At 37.4% G+C, this 21,577-nt stretch overlaps 1 protein-coding gene across 2 annotated transcripts in view; it reads right to left on the bottom strand.

The window, feature by feature from the left end:
* Nucleotides 1-16,685, bottom strand: part of Birc6 (baculoviral IAP repeat containing 6) — a gene marked incomplete at its 5' end in the record, with an annotated part of 183,622 nt that extends 166,937 nt beyond the window's left edge. For both annotated transcript variants that reach the window (XM_013517560.1, XM_013517561.1), the window contains 7 exon segments: nt 3,322-3,482; nt 3,561-3,783; nt 5,172-5,254; nt 7,399-7,510; nt 10,119-10,312; nt 14,580-14,717; nt 16,504-16,685. In XM_013517560.1, coding sequence (XP_013373014.1) covers nt 3,322-3,482; nt 3,561-3,783; nt 5,172-5,254; nt 7,399-7,510; nt 10,119-10,312; nt 14,580-14,717; nt 16,504-16,685 — 1,093 coding nt within the window.
* Between the last annotated feature and the right edge of the window lie 4,892 nt (nt 16,686-21,577).

Below are 21,577 nucleotides of genomic sequence, written 5' to 3'. Positions count from 1 at the left end.
AGAAAGAAAGAAAGAAAGAAAGAAAGAAAGAAAGAAAAAGAAATGGGGCTGAGGATACAGCTCAGTTGGAAGGCCTTGAAGGAGGGGAGGGGAGATGTAGGTAAGGAAGGGAGATAACCAAGTACAGCTCAGTTGTTGAAAGACAAAAGGTAAAATATGGTAGTAGTACATTTTAAAGAATTTCAGTTTATTGACATCACAAGGAAGCCTTCAGACAATCACCTTAAATTTTTTCTACAATTATCTATGGGCCCTGTATGGTGGCACAGATCTATAATCCCAGCACTCTGGGAGGCTGAGGTAGGAGGATGCAAGTTTGAGTCCAGTCTGGGAAACTTAGCAACTTGGCAAGATTGTGTTACAAAACTTAAAAAAAAAGGAGGTATCTATAAAGTTTATATCTATAAACTTTATAGATACTAAAATTACCCCTCAATGACACTTTTTAAAAAATCACATGGGTTAAAAAGAAAACACTAGATACATACAAATGTTAACACAACCTCATAGTATGATTACGGGTACTCTATTTCTTTCACCACCCATCCCTACACATTCTAATTTTCATACAATAACATATACTTATATAATAGCCACCAAATTAAGCCTTTGCCTGATATAAAACCTTGTTACAAAGTAATAAATATGCAAGATAAATAAGGAATTATAGGTAAGTTAGAAACTTTAGTTAAGGTCTTATAGTATCTTTCAGTGGTAGAGCCCTAATCTAACAAACATGAGGCCGTGCGTTCAATCCCCAATACTATAAATAAATAAAATAAATGAAGATTACTGCTATGTGCTCTTGAAAACCAAACAAACTACTCTCATTAGGGATACCTTGCTTTATACTAAAATAATAAACATCTTCAAAAGTTGAAATCAGAAATTTTTTACCAATTCAGTAAGATATACAAACAACAAATGAAGAATCTACAAAAAATGTTCATTTATTTAAGTTAAGTGTGTTCTCAAACTTTCCCTGCCTGAATTTTTTTTGAGACACAGTCTCCCCAAGTAGTCCAGGCTGGCCTCTAAACTCACAGGCTGGCCTACGCATTCCAGGCTAGCCTTGAACCTACAGTGACCCTCCTGCTTCAGCTTCCTGAGTGTTAGGCGTATACCACCTCACCCAACCCTGCCTAAATTTAAAACAACGACAAATGTCTGCTTAGAAGAAATGATCAAAAATAATTCCTAAGCAAGCTGTACCATTACTTTAAATTTCCTATATAACCTCTCATTTTTCCAGTTAATATATTCTCCTCCCAGCTAGTAAAATCCATGTACCTAGTGTATTTTAAAACCAAATATAATGTATCTTCCGCCATATAACGTCAGAGGTAGTTTGACTTACTATATTTACTATCAACTCAACAGAAATCCACTATCTCTGGGACAGTAGAAAGGAAGGGACAGAACGTACAGTCAGAGATGAAAGCTCCACATTTCTACACTCTCTTATCACACCATTTGGGACTAAGCTTTCTTTACAGATCATCATTTTCTTGAGGGAGAAAACAGCCCTTCTATCCTATACTTATAAAAGTAGAGTAATTCTTTTTTTTTTTTTTTTTTGGTTTTCTGAGACAGGATGCTGCTACGTAGTTCAGGCTGACTTTGAACTCACTATGTAACTGAGGCTGGCCTCAAACTCTCGGCAATCCTCCTGCGTCAGCCTCCTGCGTGCTGGGATTACAGGCATGCGCCACCACATTCAGCTCAAAAAAGGTGGACTATTTCTATAAACACAGAAGGTATGTTTCTATAAACACAGAAGGACTGGATATAGTGGCACATGCTGGTCATCCTAGCACTCAGGAGTCTGAGGCAGGAGGATCACTGACAATTTGAGGCCAGCCTGAACTAGAAAGCAAGATCTGTTTTTGAAAAAAATTTACAAAGAGAGTATAGGTGTATATGTGATGCTAGAAGCATATTTTCTTCAATATTTAATTGCCAAATTACAAGACCTCGAGTTAAAATTCTAATTAAAAAAATTTTAGAAGGACTTGCCAATTTCATTACCTTTTGTTAATTTTTCACTAACTTCTAAGAAAATCACAGAAATCAAGTATGCTTAGTTTCTAGCCTATTAGCAAATATGCTCCAAAACTCAAACAATGAGCAAATTACTTTCCCATCAAGCTTTCACGGGGATTTATAGTAACTGAGAATAAGCATAACTTTTTAATTCAGCAGGCTGCAGAGCTCAGGCTACATTCATTTATCTGCCAGTCATTTCTACCATAAGCTATTAGTAAGAGGAACTAGACAGAGGTAACCTTCCCAAACTGTTATGACTTTTCTATTTATTCTATAATGAAATATTTCCCATTGATAACATTTTACGTTACTTCTTAATGAAAGCAATGCCACCAAGTAGGTTTGTAAAGTAAAATGGTAAATCACTAGCTGCATTGTAACACACCACACACTGGGAAGTTTAAACCCCTGTAAGTGAAATGGGTAACATTCTTAGGCTAGTAAACACACTCCAATCCACACTGCTACCTACAGAATCTTAACAGTAACACATTCTACTTCTTATGGCAAACTGTGTGCCTTGTGAAATCCTTTGTTCTGCCCACTTGGGAATAATACAAATGTTGCTATGTGATCCTGGTCCAGTTCAAAGTCACAACTGCAGAGGCTTTTAAGTAAGAATCAGGTGGAGCTTTACTTTAACTCTCCTGCCCCCACACAGATCAGACGCAACCACAAAAACCACACAAAAAAATCTGGAACCCATCAGAGAAGGCGAGCTAAACAATCCAGAACAGCAATTATAGCAAACTTTTACTATAGCAATAATTTGGTGTCTCAAATTATTGCTAATGGTGTGTTTGCTATTCTAAATCAGTAGGTTCTCTTGCCTCATCCAAGGGCATTTCAGTACCCATTAGTGAAATTCACTATATAATTTGAGATACTAATGAAAAAAAGGGAAACTAACATAATTTGGCTCAACTCCTAATGGAAAAATCACTTTCTCTCCCTCTGCCCTTTCCCTCCTCTCCCTTCCTCCCCCTTCTCTTTTGCACTGGGGCTTCAACACTGGACCACAAGCACTCTTACCACTAAGAGACAACCCCAGCCTCTAGACTTTATTTTCCAATTGTGGCAGTAAAGTATATTTTACAGACCAGTGCAAGTCTTAATCAAAATTTCTCTGTGAGAATCACACAGCTTTTGGATTTCTAACAAAACATTTTTCTAATCTCTTAACCTGATAAATTTTTTCTGCCTTTTATTTAGAATAACGAGTAAAACTTAAAAAAGAAAACATGTATAAATGTTCCTAAAACAAATTCAACATACCTATCTCCTTCCAATTTTGGTATATCTGAGCAACTAGAGGAGTCCTCCAGCCATGCTAAAGTTGGTCTCCTTGAGTCAACTCCTGAGCTTGGTTCTCCTGATAGGATAAGCTGCTGTACAATTGCTGGATCATAGGCATTAATTTCAAACTTTAAGTGCACCTAAACAAATGAAAATGCTAAGTTTATAACTCACGTCTTCACCAGTTTCTACTCTGATCCTTCAAAACTAAAACATACCTTCATAAGTTTGGAAACATCCCATATGCAGATCTTTCCTCGTTTAGTTGCAGCAGCTAAAAAATGAGGGCAGCTCCCCGACCCAAAACAAGATATTCTGTCAGTTCCGTCCATACAAGGAAACTGCGCAGGACTTGTTGCAAGTGTGACTGACAACGGCACATTCTGTGTGTGCTCACCTTTCACAAATGGGCAGTTTGGGGAATGTCTTTCATGTTCAGACCTTTATACAGGTAAAGAAAGGAAAAGGTGAACAATAAAGCAGGTAAACTGTACATTAAAATACTACAGAACTCCAGAATCATCACCCCCTTTATGCAAAGTATTCTACTATGAAAAAGAATTAGTCTTACCAAATCATTATTTTTATCCAGATCACTGACACGTTCAACCATTCCCAAAAGTCACACGTTAAATATTTAACAATATTCAACAATAACAGTTGTTATTTCGATTACAAATAAAAAGTCATTCACAGATGAAACTGAGAAAGCAACACTATACTAAAATTCACACTATATTAACATACTGATACTTCACATACTGACTGCAGTAGGACCCAGTCAGGGAAATAACCTATAAACCAAAAACTCTAAAAGATGAAGTTCATAAATTATACACTGTATTCTGTCCTCCAAATCCAGAAGATCTGAATCTGTCAATTTAACCAACTGTGCACAAAAAAATATGAAGGGAAAAAACTGCACCTAGATAGAATGTGTAGAAATTTTTCATGTCATTACTCCCTGAAAGATGCAACAATTACTTACACAGCACTTACACTCTATTTAGATAGGGTGAGTAATCTAAAGGTGACTGAAATTACAGAACAGGATATGTGCAGGGTTAGACACAAATACTACATCTTTTTTATAGAAGGAACTTGAGCATCCTCAGATTTTGGTGTCCACAGAGAGTGCTGGAAGCATTATCTCACTGATAAAAGAGGTACAGCTATCCATTCAAATAAATGCTCAGTGAGAATAAAAAAAGTCAGCCAGGCGTTATGACACATGCTTGTAATCCCAGCACTCAGGAAGGCTGAGGCAGGAGGATCTGTTGCAAGTTCGAGACCAACCTGGGCTACAAAGTGAGCTCAAGGCTGGCTTGAACTGCATAGCAAGATCCTGTCTCAAAAAAAAAGACCAAAAACAAGAGAGAGAGAGAATAAATAAAGTCAAACTGGTTTACTAGGAAACAAAAACGTGTAAGAAAAATAAAATGTTAGGTACTCAGGTCAAGACTGGCATGATGACTACAAATATTTTCTCAAAATATTCTCACATTAAAAGGTATCAACCATAACACAATTATCTGCCCAACTTTGTGTCTTCTTTGCATTTCTTTCTGGTTCTTTCATTTGGCTTTTGTTTTTTTAACTTTCTAAGGTTTTCCCACATACAAAGTTTAGAAAGCCATTGACCTCAGAGACACTATGTTGACTTGTATGAGAGACTATATAGACAGAGCCATCTTGTTCTCTTAAGAAAAAAGCAAAACTGAACGCAGCAAAAAATATACAGCAAAGGCAAGACAGTATATTAATATCACAAGATATACAGGCACATTTATAGAACTTAGTCTATTATGCCCAGCAAGATCCAGACTCACCAAGGTTCATCAGTGGGCTCCCAACAAACGAGACATACACTACAAGTAAAACACATGGCTCTATCATCTCCAGATGAAGCAGGCTGCAAAATTTAAAAGGAAAAAAAACAAAAACACAGAGCCAGAACTGGTTAATCATTATTAAAAGGCTTTTAGTAAAAAATCTTTTGAACGTTCTTAATTTTTTTTTTTTTTTTTTTTGTGGTACGAGGAATCGAACTCAGGATCTTGAGCTTGCCAGGCAGGCACTTGTGCCACTGAGCTATATCCCCGGCTGAAAGTTCACAATTTTAAGGAAAATTCTCTACTGACAAAAAGAAAATTAGCCTATATTATTAGGTACCCATGTTTATGAATTGGTTGTTTTATTTAAAAAGCAGGTTCATGAAAACGACCATGAAATCAATACAGAGGCACATATGTGTTCAATTTCTGATCAGCCTTCCAGCTGCACTATGAAAGTCTCTGAAACTCCATTAAGTATGAGGGGAAAAAGTTTAACAGGTTTATTACTAAAAACTGAATCAGCACTCAGGAGGCTTGAGGTAGGAGGATCACCGTGAGCTCAAGGCCAGCCTGAACTACATAGGCAGACCCTGTCTCAAGAAACAAAAACAAACAAAACCCCACTGAATCTGAAACAAATACATTTTTAAAAAATGAAAAGCAAGCTAGGCATTGTGGTACACACCTGTAATCCCAGCACTTGAGAGGCTGAGAAGGGGCTGGGGATTTAGCTCAGCGGCACAGCGCCTGCCTGGCAAGCGCAAGGTCATGAGTTCGATTCCTGGTACCAGAGAAAAGCACCCCCCAAAAAAAGAAAGAAAAGAGAGGCTGAGATAGGAGGATCACCATGGGTTGGAGGCCAGCCTGGGATACAGGGTGAGACCTTGTCTCAAAAAAAAAAAAAAAGGAGGGGGAGAAAAGCAAACCAGTCTAACTCGTTTAACATTAAGATATATATGGAACAGAACTGGGAACGGTGGCACATGTCTATAATCCCAGCACTCGGGAGGCTGAGGCAGGAGATCATTGGGAGTTCAAGACCAGCCTGGGCTACAAAGCAAGCTCAAGGCTGGCATGAACTGCATAGCAAAAAAAGTATGGAACAAAACGTTACAAATATATTTCATCTCAGGTTTCAAGATATAAATATTTTAAAATGATACATTTTTATAGTATTTAGTGCCACAAATATTTTTATATATTTTAAAAAAACAAATTTCTGTACAAATTACAATTTATCAATAGTTTTAAATATGTGTCATGTACATATATTTTATATATGTGCATAAAATGTTTAATAAATTTGCATCTATATAGCAAGCATTGAAAAATACTAAGTTTTGCTATCATGAAGTCTATTTTTTTGGTTTTGTGATGCTAGTGATCAAATCCAAGGCCTTCTGTCCCCTAGGTAAACATTCTACCACTAAGATATAACCTCAGTCCCAGTTATGCTATTAGAACAGGAACTGAGGGGGCTGGGGATTTAGCTCAGCAGCACAGCACCTGCCTGGCAAGCGCAAGATGCTGAGTTTGATTCCCGCTACCAGAAAAAGAAAAAAAAGAACATGAACTGAAATACATCTGAAAACAATCACTATTCATACTTTCCCTCTACTTTAGCTCAATGAGGCTTCCATTATAAACCACTCTCATAGCATTTCACCAAGCTAACCCATACACTATATACGTTCTTCCTTTCCTATACAAAAACTACAACCATTTTTCTTAATTAATTCTTTCACTATCAACACACAGAACTGCGTGTACACCTCTGCAACATCTAGATCTACTCCAATACAATTTCTTAATCAGCTATTGAGATTATATGGGTAATTCATATCTCAACTAAAATTAAAATTTCAGGAACAACCACAAAACTGCTTTATTGTATTACTCTACAATGTTATGAATGCAGGAGTAAAAAACTGACAACACATATTAAAAAATAACATTTGCCCAAAGTCAAATCTAAACAAAAGCTAAACATATTAAATAGTCCAGTTGTTCGTTATTTTTAATAATTTTTTCTATTTTATACAATAGAAGATATATGAAAAAGTATCATAATCAAAGGTATAGGAAAAAACAAAACTCACATATGCATATAAAGCACATGACTACATAAAACAAAGTTTTTAAAAAGTATTAAAATGCCAATGATTTTACTGAAGGGTACGATGGCACACTTTTTTAAGAAGTACTTCTGAAGTGTTTTTACCTGATGATAAAATCCAGCTTGAGCCATGGGATCTGGCTGTGCCCACCTGTAGCCCACATGAGGCCATGAGGTAAATGTCTCCCGTCTGTTTGCTTCACTATACATCAATGATCTAAAAGTAAACAGACTTTATGTAACTGAACTGAGGTAAAAAAAAATACAATGAAACTCCTATTTAACACTGAAGAAAAAAAACCTTTTTACTAGGTTATAAGAAAAACTAAGAATGGTCTAATGACCAAATTTAAATTTTTATTTTAAATTAAACATGATCATTTTAGCAGTTATATCCTTTAAACTGAGAAAGAAAAAATCTGAATGCTGGAGTGGCTACAGCTAATAAGTAATTCCTGGGTAGACGAAATTAAGCAGTATGATATAATTACCACTCAGAGAACAAGGAATCTGCATATGAAGACAAAGAGCCCTACGCTTCATCACATGTCAAGTTTTGCTTAACTGAATAAAACTATAAACAGTAATTTTTCTTTCCTTATGTTAAGGATCTTTAAGTGCTATTTTTTTAATTTATTTGGTTGTTTTTGTGTGTTTTCTAAGTGCAAAGCAGTATCTCATGCCTTTTCCAGAGAAATCCTTTTCCAGGACAGCTATACTATGTAGAAACTTATCAAAAAATACAATCTCACTTGTATTCATAGTAAACTATACCAGCGCACTCAAACTGTAACCAGCGGAGCCAAGTAATTTTTTGAAGGATAAGGAAATTTAGGGAGAGTTCAAAAGGCTTCAAGTAAGAAAAGACTAGTAGACAAAGCTTATTCTTATCACAAAATCATAACTTATAATACAACGTGAAGAGATCATCACAAAGAGACTAGAAAAATACTTTTCTTAAAATCTTCCCTAAATTAATCAGTGTATGATCTAGCTGTATTATGCTTTCAAAAGGGCAGCCAGAGTAGGAGGTGTTTCCAGCAGTAGCTTCCCACCCTAGCATGTACAAGACCCTGGGCTCAATCCCTGACCATACAAAAAAATTTTAAAAAGATTTTGTGATTAGACAAGCATATCCATTTACAAATTATGTATGTCTTTAGGATCAGTCTTAAGACAAAAAACCACTCTCATTTAGTCCTATGTATCACCACTATACCCTAACTTAAATGTTCAACAGACCCAAGTCCATCAGTCCTATAAGACTCCTAGATTCATATTTAATGGAACAAAGCTGGGCATGGTGGCTCACGCCTGTAAACCCAGCACTTGGAAGGCTAAGGCAGGAGGATCTTCAGGAGTTGAGGCCAGACTGGGCTACACAGTGAGTTCAAGGCCAACCTGAACTACATGGAGAGACCCTGCTTCAAAAAAACAAACAAACAGTACATCCTACACCAGAATCACATTTTGGGACATTTTAACATGCCCAGAGACAATAAAAATCCCATCTAGTTACTGTATTGCCTAAAACAGAACATGTATCACAGCTTGCACGGATTTCTTTAGAAAGTATTCAACCATTTGAAAATAAAGCTCCGCGGGGCTGACAATTTATGATCGCAGGATAGGCATTGCTCTCAGACAAGAACCATGTGTTGTAATCACGTACTTTCCTTTTATCCCCTTTCCAAGCACATTTCAAAAAGTATTTTAATGACAGCCATTGCAATGACCACCTGATACTCAGATTAAAACTTATGTTCTGTCTTATGCCTAAAACAGAGATAGTAACACTACTCTAGAATATGAAAGTTATTCTCAAGTAAAACAGGGGTTCTTTATGCAACAAAATAATTTGATAAATGTGTTATACTTATGATAGAAGTAAACACGGAACTCATTCAGTACTGTCTTTACTATGTGCAACATGGGCTATTTATACATATACTTCAGAAAAACACAAATTCACAATTCACATCCAGTGAAAATGTAAAATGTTACTTGGGAAGGAACATGTGAACGTCTAGTCAAAACTATTAAGTTCTACAGTTCAGTACAGCATTTCTAAGCTTTAGTGTTTTGTTTTTTGCTTTGCTCTGGAGACAGGGTCTCACCATGTAGTTCAGGCTGGCCTCAAACTCACAGCCACCCTCCTGCCTCAGGCCCTCAGGTGACTGGATTACAGGCATATGCCACCACGTCCAGCCAGCTTTAGTACTTTAATGTCTAATTAGAATCTGAATGTCATCAAGTACATCATTTTTAAGTTCTTAAACAAACACATTATTAACTTTTAAGCAGTTTTATACAAAACAGTCAACTTAATGTCCTATGAAAATGATTTTTTTTCTTTTGAGACGGTCTCATAATGTAGTTCAGGCTTGCCTCAAACTCATTTTGTAGCCTAGGTTGGCCTCAAATTCTTGGCAATTGTCCTGTCTCAGCCTCCCAAGTGCTGTGATTCCAGGTGTGTGCTGCCATACACAGCTGAACTATGATTTTTACAACTCCAAGGACACAAAACATAAAAAATTTTAATTTAAAATTACCCCAACTGACTTTTTAACTCTTTCAATTATTTTTTAAATCAGAAAAAAGTAACTAGAGCTTTCCTTCTATTCCAATTCAGATATACAACTAAAATATGTATTTTAATAATAGCAATTCAATCAGTATTTCCAGTATTTTTAGAGAAACAAGAATCTAGTTTTGAAAGATTTTAAAGTATTTAAAATCATAAAGACTCTATAGTAATTTTTAATTAATCTGAAAACTAGTAATTGAGTCTCACTGTTCCCTCTTTTATCAAGCAAAGCTCCTACCTGTCTACAGAACGACCTGGCCCCACTCCAAGTTCTGGACGTGCACTAGGTAAGAGGTAAGACAATCTGTCCATCACTGAGGACGCCACGGGTAAGGCAGCCACATTCTGATTTATTTTCTTGAGTTCATTTACAATGGCACTGGCAATGGACTTCAACACATGATGAGGGAGATGGAATGTAACTGTGGCCCACTGAAAGAAAACGAGAATATGAGGAAAAATGTACTCAAAATTTTAAACAAAATTTTAAGTTAACTTTATCACATAGAGAACTATTTATCAGTCTTATATCAGCTCACTCAACTATAGCAGGAACTTGCCAGTATGTAAAAGATAATTTCTCTTATTCAAGAGCCAAGATAGGAAGCAAACTAAGTGTAGATGAGCAGATAAATAAAATGTAATATATATCTATACATACAATGGAATACCATACAATCTTTAAAAAGAAAATCCTGTCACGTTCAGTGCAATAAAACAGGCACAGAAAGACAAACTTCACAGTATCTCACTTATACATGGAATCTAAAACAATTTAACTCTTAAAAAGTAGAGAACAAGCCAGGCGTGGTGGCGCACGCCTATAATCCCAGCACTCCAGAGGCTGAGGCAGGAGAATCGTTGCAGGAGTTCGAGACCAGCTGGGCTACAAAGTGAGCTCAAGGCCAGCCTGAACTGCAGAGCGAGACCCTGTCTCTAAATAAATAAATAAATTAATTAATTAATTAAAATAAAATAAAAGTAGAGAACAGAATGGCGGTTAGCAAAGCTGAGGTGAATACTGATAAAAAAAGGTACAAACTCTAAGATTAAGTTTTGGTGATCCTATTTTACAGACTGGTGACCACATATAATAACGTATGACATATTTAAAAATTGTTCAAAGTCTAGATTTTAAACACCACCATGTCTGACAAAAGAAATATAAACAATCTAATTCTACACTCCCCTTTTCAGGATAGTTAGTAGAGGTTTCATTTAAAAATTCTTTTCAGAAATTTTAAAAGTTAAAAATATTAATTACTAAACAATTGTAATATATTTATGGGGCACAATGTAATATTTTGATGTGCATATATGTTATGGAAAAATTAATTAGAACAATTTTACTGCTTATTTGTGTGGTGACAGTGAATGAAAGGTCAGCCTGACCTATATAGTGAGACCATGTCTCCAAAAAGGGGAAAGAGCTAACACATCTCCCTGAAAATAAGACCAAGTTTTATACTAATTTTTGCTCCAAAAGATTCAAAAATAAGGGGTTTTTTTATGTACAACCATCTACGTTTATCTATGTACAACAATCTACATTATTCAAGTACATTCATGTCACTTTCCTCTGGAACATCATCCTAACTCTCCAAACCCTCAATTCCACTTCCACTTCCTATGGAACCACTGGCCCCAATCTCTCCTGTCTAGCAATAGAGCGCTCCTTAAATGAGCACTTCTTGTCCATGCAGCTTGGAGAACACTGGCAACATAGCTGATTTTACCCCCTGAATTCTTTACTCTTACAGCGAGGCTTTATGAATCAAGAGTTAACTGAAGACTTGTAAGACAGGAATGGCATCAAAAATGATGACTCTTAAGAATGACGGCCCACACAAAAACAACAAAAAAATGCAGGCATCAAAATTCAGAAAACGTTTATTTCACATGAGCACACTAAGCACTTCCATCGTAACACATGACATGTTGAATTATGAAGATTCGTAATACTGCGTTGTGCCTCTATTCCAAATGGTCATTTGACAGTAAGTCTCAACTTCATCTGTTTACATTACCTCTCATCCAAAGGTGTCCAACAAATAATTATAATTTATATTATCATTTCTTTTAAGTATTAATGTAGTATCTATATGTAATTATATATTACTTTATAACAATATGTCGTGTGTTGCAACAGACGTACTAAATGCATCTGTCTGGGGCTTATTTTGCAGGTAAGGCTTAGATTATGGGCATCGTGAAAAATAATAGTAGGGCTTATTTTCTGGTTAGTTCCTATGTTCAGGAAAATACGGTAGACAGTAACATATCTCATATATCCCACCATAATTAAGTATCACTAAAGCATCTGCCATTTCTCATATTCATCTTGCACAAACATAATGTCAAGCACAAAGCAGGCTCTCAAATATCCACATTCATAAAAGCATATCTGAACAATTATCATTACTTGGACATATGAAGGTTCAGTTCAGGGCAACGCACTCAGGATCCCTTTTCTGTCTCTCAGACAAAAGCTTTCTTTCCCCCAATAAATACAGCTTTCAAATACATAATAAATAAATAATTTAAAGAGTAAATGAATATAGCATTCTTTCCCCAATAAATATTTTCTGCTCTTAAAAAAAATTAGCCCAGGCATGGTGGTGCACACTTGTAATCCCAGCACTCAGGAGGCTGAGGCAGGAGAAGCCCTGTGAGTTCAAAGCCAGCCTCGGCTACAAAGTGAGATCAAGGCCAACCTGAACTGCACAGCAAGACCCTGTCTCAAAAAGAAAAAAATTAGTCCAACTTAGCAGATGCATGTTTTTGACTATGTAGTCACAAAGACCAGAATACCCAACCCAACTTCACCATCAACACTATCCAAACAATGTTAACCACCACTATTCAATATAACAACAATTACTAAAGAAGTTAGACTGCTAAAAAAAAGAAGACAGGGAGAATTAAATTACAAAATAGCTAAATACTGCCGGAGATGATGGTGCACACCTATAATACCAGCACTTGGGAGGCTGAGATAGGAAGATCACCATGAATTCAAGGCCAGCCTGAACTATGTAGTGAGACCATGTCTAAAAAAAAATAAAAGTCTCCCAGAGAAATGAGTGTATAAAATAACTTCATCTTTATATTGTCCCCAGATCACATCTCAATAATTTCTACTCTGTCTAGTACATATCCTAGCGAATTGTATTTATCTATATAACTGATAAAACTTGTAGCCCAAAATGATTTGAATTGCAGAAAGAAAAAAAAAGGGAAAACTCCTCACCTAGTTTCTAGCCCTAAAGTATTCAAAGATGCAAAGACTTCACTGAAAAGGGGGCTGACTCCCTCTGAAAGAGAATTTTACAGTAATATTCCAACTATATAATGTTCATTATCCTTCAAGCTTTCCCCAGAAGGACTTGAGGATATTCACTATGAATGACTACAGTGGAGAAAACACTTTCAGACATTATAAGAAAGTGGCATTAAAGAAGATTGCCAACAGTTCAAGGAGAGTGTGGGCTACATAGCAAGACACAGTCTCAAAAATTAATTCACGCTAAGTGTGGTGGTGTAAACTGGTAATCTCAGCACTTGGGGAGACAGTGATAGGAGGTCTGCTGCAAGTTCAAGGTGAGCCTGTACTGCATAGTGAGTTCAAGGCCTGGCTGAACTGTACAGCTAGACCCATCTCACACACATACATACACACACAGAAAGAGAAAAAAACTAATTTAATGCAAACACCAAGAAAAATGAAGATGATCTATTCAGACTGATATGAAAAAAATCCAAGATACAGTCTGCAATGAAAAAAAGTCAAGATGTACCACAATTTTTTAGTGTAAACACAACTGCGCTGAGAAAAAAAGGTATTTATTAATAAAAGTTACTTTTAGGAAAATAACTTTTCTTCATTACCTTATATCCCTCAGCATGGAAACTTTCTATATATTATATTCCATTGTATGACTGTATCACCATTTACTATACAACTCCAAAAAAAAGTATTAAAAGGAAACTATAACCTGGGTGTGGCAGTGCACGCCTGTAATCCTAGCACTTGGGAAGCTGAAGCAGGAAGATAGTTGTGAGTTCAAGACCAGCCTGAACTAAATGGTGAGTCAAAAATGACCAAAAAAAGGGAAAGAGAGAAAACTATAAAAGAAATTAACGATATATATCCAAAGATTTAATTCAAAAAAACCCTTTCCTACATACTTCCCACCCATACCAAAAATCAACTTCAAGGCAGCTGTGGTGGCCTACACCTACAGACCTATAATCCTAGCACTAGGAAAGCTGAGGCAGAAGGAATGCCACAATTCCAAGGCCAGCCTGGGCTACAAAGTCACTTCAAGGCAGGCCTGAACTACACACCAAAACCCTGTCTCAAAAAATGACAAAACGGCTCCTTTTCCAAAGATACGATCCATTCTCATCTGAGTTTATAATCTAACAAGGAAGACTTTCACCAGCTTCTCAATCAACAGAAGGCCATCAGACACCCAGATTCAAAGAAACCTCAGAAACACAATAGGCAAATTAAACTTCAATTAAAAAAAGTTTCATCTTTGAAGTGATTTATGAGTACAGTGCATTTTGTTTCTTTAAAGAGAGAACACTCTACAACTAGAACATTTCTAAAAGAGAGGTAGAGGGATAAGCAAAAGAATGAAGAGATTTGTTCTATTAAAATTTTGAGCAAGGTAATTTTTAAAAAATTTCTTACCTTAGCAACTTTGTGGTTTGCTGCAGTCTCATGAGATGTGTTTTTTAAACCATCTTTGAGCTGTGTGATGAACAAATCATAACCCTCCGTACTAGAAATATCTACCTTTTCTAAACATGCTGATAAGAGCTGCTGTGCCTAAATTAAAAAGATAACAAAAAAGTTAAAATTCAGATCCTCATTTAGATATTTGAATTAGTAATGATTATGACAGGTACTATACAAAACTTACATTTTACTTCTTACATAACTCAATCAGATAATGATTTAACATGCTGCTATAAAATTAAATGAGATAAAGCAATATAGTATAGTACTACTCAGTAAAGTTCAATACACAGGAGTTATAATAAACCGAATTAAGAAAGAAAAACAAGAGACCAAGTGTAGCAGCCCACACCTGTAATCCCAGCACTCAAGAGGCTGAGGCAGTAAGATTACCATGAGTTCAAGGCCAGCCTGGACTATACAGCAAGACCCTGTGTCTCAAAAATATAACAAAATGTAACAAAACTACCAAAAGAGCAAAAATGGAAATAAAAGCACTTTAAATACATTGTGCTTAAAATTTACACATGGACGTTTTCATGTCCTAAAATGGGAAATATACAATGCCAATTTTATTAACTAATCATATCAATCCACCAAATGCAAAATTAATCACAGCTGAGCATAAGACAGAAATAATTTCTCACTTTATTATGGAACATAGCATTATAACCTTTTATATCCTATAATTCAAGACCCAATTACTTTGCAGAATACTTTCAAATGTCATTTTATGAATATTACCCACAAAAAAGAACTTACATGGGAATAGACTTAGTGATGTGTACATTACTTATGTACACATAAATGAATACATTTACAAGATAAATGTATTCATTATGTACAGCAAACATATACTTTGTAGTAGTTTAAGTTAAAGTAATGAAAATTTAACACTATGGAAAAATTACCTAATGCTAAAATTCAAAACTGAGGTTACTAAGAGACATGACACATAACAAAGATTACTGGCTGTTCACTAATGTATATTCTTCTGGGTTCTATATAGTTAAGAAAATAAACCTTCTCTTTTCCTGTCTTCCTCTCACCCTGCTTACAGACCTGTGGCCAAACTCTAACTGGGTGAATATAAGAAAGACAGGGGCTGTCATGAAAGACAGAAAGAAAACAAGGAAAGTAAGACACAGAGAGAGAAGAGAGGTCAGGCGTGGTGGCGCACGCCTGTAATCCCAGCACTCGGGAGGCTGAGGCAGGAGGACTGTTGTGAGTTCGAGACCAGCCTGGGCTACAAAATAAGCTCAAGGCCAACTTGAACTGTACAGCAAGACCCTGTCGCAAAAAAAAAAAAAAAAAAAGACACCCCCGCCCCCCGCCAAAAAAAGGAGAGAGAAGAGGAGGAAGAGAAAGACGACCTTCTGTCCTCTCTCCCTGTGACTGGGAAATAGTGAGATCTGGAACAACCTTAGAACTCACAAGCTAACCTAAGTGCTGAAGTTAGCAAAGTCAGCCCTACACTTAGCTCTACACTGTTACTGGAAAGACATAAAATTACTTATTAAGCCACTGTATTTGGGGAACTGTTTTACAGCTATTTAACCCAGTTCAAGGCCAGCCTGTGCTAGTGCACAATTCACACTTAAAAATACCACTTCAGGGGCTGGGGATTTAGCTCAGCAGCACAGCGCCTGCCTGGCAAGCTCAAGGTCATGAGTTCGATTCCTGGTACCAGAAGAAAAGCAAAAAAAAATTTAAAAACAAAAACAATAAAAAATAAAAAAAACCACTTCAACAGCTTCAATTAATTATTTGATTTAAAGCTGTAATTGATAAATCAGAAGGGTAACTACAAAATGTCCTTAATTTCATTTAAAATCTAGCAGGTTGGAGATTACATTAAATATTTATCTCAACTTACCTCTGTAACGGGCAGTTCAAGCTGAACCACATCATCCTGCTTTGAAACTGGAGTTTGCAGAGCAGTGTCTAACAACAAGATTCCATTAAGGTCTTTCCTACACCCTACTGCATAATCATCCACAAATATAACTTTATCCACAGCAGAAATATACTGACATTTCACCTGTCCACCTGGTTTAGCTGTTAAAAAAAAAAAAAAAAAAAAGATTTCAATACTTAAGACTTTAAGACCAAAAGTCCATTTAAACAAATGTTTACATTGCCACTAAATATATCACTCCAGGATGGATCTTAAACTGCAATAAAATTGCTCTACAAGACCTGATTAGGACAACTGATTAAATTGTAACATGTAGTATAAAGTATCAACGTGAAATTATCAAACTTGACAACTACATTGCTGTTATAAAAGAGAGTATCATTGTTCTTAGAAATAGACACACCATGCCTGCTGGGCATGGTGGCACATGCCTGTAATCTCAGCACTCAGGAGGCTGAGGCTGGAGGATCACTGTTAAGTGCAAGACCACCCTGGGCTACAAAGTGAGCTCAAGGCCAGGCTGAACTGCATAGCGATACCCTGTCTCAAAAAAAAAAAAAAAAAAAAAAAAAAGAATTAGTAAAGCCTCTAAATCAACCATGGCTGAGAAGATAGTCATCTATCACTGAAGATAAATGTTTCCTGACATTCCTGTCAATATCAGAAAGGCACTTTAACAGAGAGCCACTGAATATACTAACCATAAAATTCTTCAGAATGAGAATTTCACATCTTACAAAACACTAGGCAACAGACATGTTTCAGATACAATTTAAAAGTATGAAAAATGCAGGCACAGTAGCGCGCACCTGTAATCCCAGCATTTGGGAGGCTGAGGCAGGAGGATGACCAAGAGTTCAAGGGCAGCCTGAGCTACATAAGCAAGTTCACGGCTTTCATTATATAGTGAGACCCTGTCTCAGAAAAATACCCATTTCTACACATAAATTTACTAAAAAACTTACAAGGAGGTTAATGTAAGTAATTTCTTCTATACAGAATTTCTGTGAAGGGACTTTAAAGAATGACCAAGAAGAACTGCACTGGAGAGGGAACTTCTCTGTAGGCAAGGGATTCAGATGCCACATACCCGACTCTAAATTCCTACCGCAAGTCCACAGAATACTCTTTTTATTCAAAAGGAGGAAACTATAAAGACTCTACATATCAACATCTTAAACCACCATGTAACATGTTACAATCAAGAAGTACTAAGGGGGGCTGGGGATTTAGCTCAGCGGCAAAGCACCTGCCTGGCAAGTGCAAGGTCGTGAGTTCGGTTCCCGGTACCGGAGAAAAGCCAAAAACAAAACAAAAAAAAAAAAAAAAGAAGAAGTACTAAGGCTACCTTTCTTAACCTCTTGAGCTCTAATACCTTGAAGTTATTACAAAACTGGTAAGCAACTAATCCACTATCTACATAAAATTTAGAAATTCATGTAATTTCTATAGTTGGGTCCCAGGTCAGGAGATCTGAAGTTCATGTTAGTATATAGAAGAACAATCTCTGTAATACAGTAAAACAATATATTTACTGGTGGGACTGAGGCAGGAGTATTGCCATGAGCATGAGGCCAGCCTGGGCTACATAGTGAGACCTTGCTTCAAAAAAACAAGATATTTACTAGCAACACTAGTCACTCATTAAAACCGAAAGAAATACTACCAAGTATAGGAACTCACATGCAAAATCTAGTAGACATAATTTTTATGTCAGTAACTATAATTTTTTAAACTACAAATCCTCTTTTGACATTTTAGAGATATGCAATTAGTTAACCTACTATGAAAAATGGAATTTTGTTAAAATTCCAGATAAATACAAAATGGGAGAATCTCCCAGGGTTTTCCAAAGGGTTTCCACACAACCCTGGGATTCCATAACATGTTATTAAAGAAATCCCAAGAGAAAATGAGAAAAAGCCAACAATTTTTTAAAACTTTTTGTACTCTGCAACTGTATCACATAAAGTAACAGACAGTGGTTGAACAATTTCTTCACAAGTCATTCTGACCCATATGGCACCACGTATAGAGAACCATGGTTATTTGATTGGCTATTCGGTTACTCAGTTTCTGACTCAAGTTAGGGAAGACTATTCATAAGCATTGGTGACACACTGCACAAAGAAGGAAGACAGTAGCACAGTGTTACAGTTTGTGTTTGTATGCCACCCCCCCCACCCCCGCCACAAAGCCTCATGCAGTCATGGGGTGGGCTTCTAGAGTTTTTGTTGTTGTTGTTTTGTTTTGTTTTTAAGGCTTCTACAGTTTTTGATTGATCCATGGTCCAATGCTGGGATTATGGGTGTGAATGCTACACCCACCCTAGGGCAGGTAGTTTGCATACAATATAAGGGAGGGAAAGAGCCTTGCTCTCGGCTGCTCCTCCATTTTTGCTCTTGCTGCTTTTGCTGTTTTCTGCCGCCATGAACTGTTGCCCTCTGCCATGTGCCACTCTGCCTTGGAGCCAGCCAAGTATAGACTGAAACCTCCACAAACTGTACACTAAATAAACCTCTCCTTCATTAATTTTGGGTGTTAGGTATTTTGTCTCAACAATGAGAGAAAAGTAATCAAGACATGAGTGTCAGTCATATTCCCCTACAGGCTTATTTTAAATACTGAATATGCAAAAACACTATTTCCAAGGAAGGTCACATCACAAGGCTCCACAGGGACATGACTTTTGGGGAAAGACTACTCAACCCATTCTCCCTTCCTCTAATACTTTACTCAGCTCAAGAAATTTGAGATCATTCAAAAAAAAAAAAAAAAGATTAAAAGCACTTTGGTGATACAGCCTACTAGTATGTTGGAGAGAAAATGTAATGATCTGCCCCTACACAAAATCCAGAATTCTACGAGGGAAAGTATCCCACAATTAAGATAAAGGAAGTGCAGGGTCAGGAGTTGCCCTGGCAGCCTGTGCGGGGTTTCTGATCTACAGACACTGCTATGGCCCCCACAGCACCTCCCACAGGCTAGTGCAGGTCTCCTGCCTCCCACAAGAAAGGGCCCTGCTAATTAAATCACCAGTCCTGCTGGTCACATATGCATAACTAAGTCTCAAGCCTCATTTAAAAAGACATGCTCAGGGGAGCACCAAAATGGCAGAGTGGTAAGCAGCAGAGAAAAAGAGCCTGGGAGCCAGACACTGGAATACAGCAACATGAGGGAGACGAGAAAGAAGGAAGTGAGTCCCCTGGGCCCAGGAAGGATCTGAAGTAAGAACTGATTCCCACAAACACAGTGAAGAGAGAAACTTCAACAAAAGAGGAGAAAGCCAGAGACGCCTTCTTCCTGAGATGGGACACACTGTGCAAGAGGAGCACTTCAAATCTGCAGACACACGATGACTACTGGCAACCCCAGAGGCCTCCCCAGAGAGATACAGCAGTAGAGGGGAACAGTGGACAGGAAGGACTGCACTAGCTGGTGGACAGTGCTGAGGGCTCAGTCATCCCACTTGAGACAGCGACTGGCCAGGAGCCATCTTGGAGTGGGGCCAGCTGAGCTCAGAACTCAAAGCAGCTGTGGTCTCCATCTAGCAGCTCCCAGCTGGGCTCAGGCCTGCAAAAGATGCACTGATGGCTGCAGGCCTACTGAGTCTGGTCTTGCCCAGAAGGCTGAGATTACCCACTAACCACTACCCTGCCAAAAAGCTACTGCTGGCTTGCTGGGATTAAAACATGGACCAGGACTCTGTCTCTGTATGTTATCTACCAGTGACAGCAGAGACATAACTGGAAGTGGACTTTTCTCTTTTCATTTTTTTCTCTCTCTCGTTTGCTTTTTGTTGTGATTATTGTGATTTTTTGTTTTCTGGGTTTTTTTTTTTTTGGTACCAGGACCTTGTATTTGCCAGGCTGGTGCTTGTGCCACTGAGCTATATCCCCGACCTGTGGTTTTGTTGTTTTCTCCTTTATTGTTTGATCTTGTTTTTATACGAGTGTGAATGTAGTTTCTAGCCTCTCTGTAGTCGTGGTTCTGTTCTGTTCTCTTCATCTCTTCCTTCTCTCCTGCCCTTCAGTCTTCTGCACCAGTTTCCCAAAGTTAGCGTGATCCCCCTTTGTCCTCCAGCCTTACTTCTAATTTCTTCCTCTTCTTCCAATTTTCTTTTTTCTCCCTGACCCCTTTTAAATTTTAATCCCTGAGGGCAAAAACTGACATATTAAGGACTTGTATACTGCATATAATTTTCTGGTTTGTGTTAGATTTTGTTATATGACCACAAATCTAGTTCATACAGTTAAAGGTGGCAAATTAATGATTAGCTCTGTTGGTCATTTTCTAGGCTGTGTTTGATGCGATTATCATTGCTGATGGTACCACGATAGACAAAAGTGACATAATTTTCCTAAACAGCTGTTCGTCCTGGTATTCCAAGACTGAGACTGACTAAGGGTCACAGAAAATACTATTGCACAGTGCAAAGAACCAGAGGCAGGTCCAAACAGCCAACAACTTCTCCAACAAATTGAAGAGGTAGGCTCTTGCAACAGACTCAAACCCTAAAAGCCAGCTACACCTGGAAGATACTTCACAGAAGTAGTTATTTCCTAAGGGTTCTAAATACTAGCAATAAAGCAACCCACAATAGGCAATTTACAAGTTATCACCCCAGGAATTAAACTTTAAAAAAGAAAAGAAAATTAGAAGACATTTACACAAGATGCAACCCCAGACATCCAGTTCACCAAGGGCCAACCCAGGGGGCAATGAGGTGGGACAATTCAAAAGCCACCCACCTGGCCTCTCTGAAGTGGTAACAGCAAAGCAATTAAATAAGGCTCTAGAGAAAAATCAAATCAGAAATAATTTCCCAGATAAATGCAGAGATGGTGTCCACAATGAAAACCATGCTTAGTGACTCTAGAGCAGATACAAACAAAAAATAGAGGCACTTAAGAAAATTATGCCAGCACTTGGGAGGCTGAGGCAGGAGAATCATCACAAGTTTGAGACCAGCCTGAGCTACAAAGTGAGCTCAAGGCCAGCCTGAACTACACAGCGAGACCCTGCCTCAAAA

This window comes from Chinchilla lanigera, unplaced genomic scaffold, assembly GCF_000276665.1.
Source record: "Chinchilla lanigera isolate Chin_1 unplaced genomic scaffold, ChiLan1.0 scaffold00040, whole genome shotgun sequence".
Classification (NCBI taxonomy): domain Eukaryota; kingdom Metazoa; phylum Chordata; class Mammalia; order Rodentia; family Chinchillidae; genus Chinchilla; species Chinchilla lanigera.
Note: the sequence above shows the minus strand (reverse complement) of the source record. Positions and strands in the feature narration are given on the sequence as shown.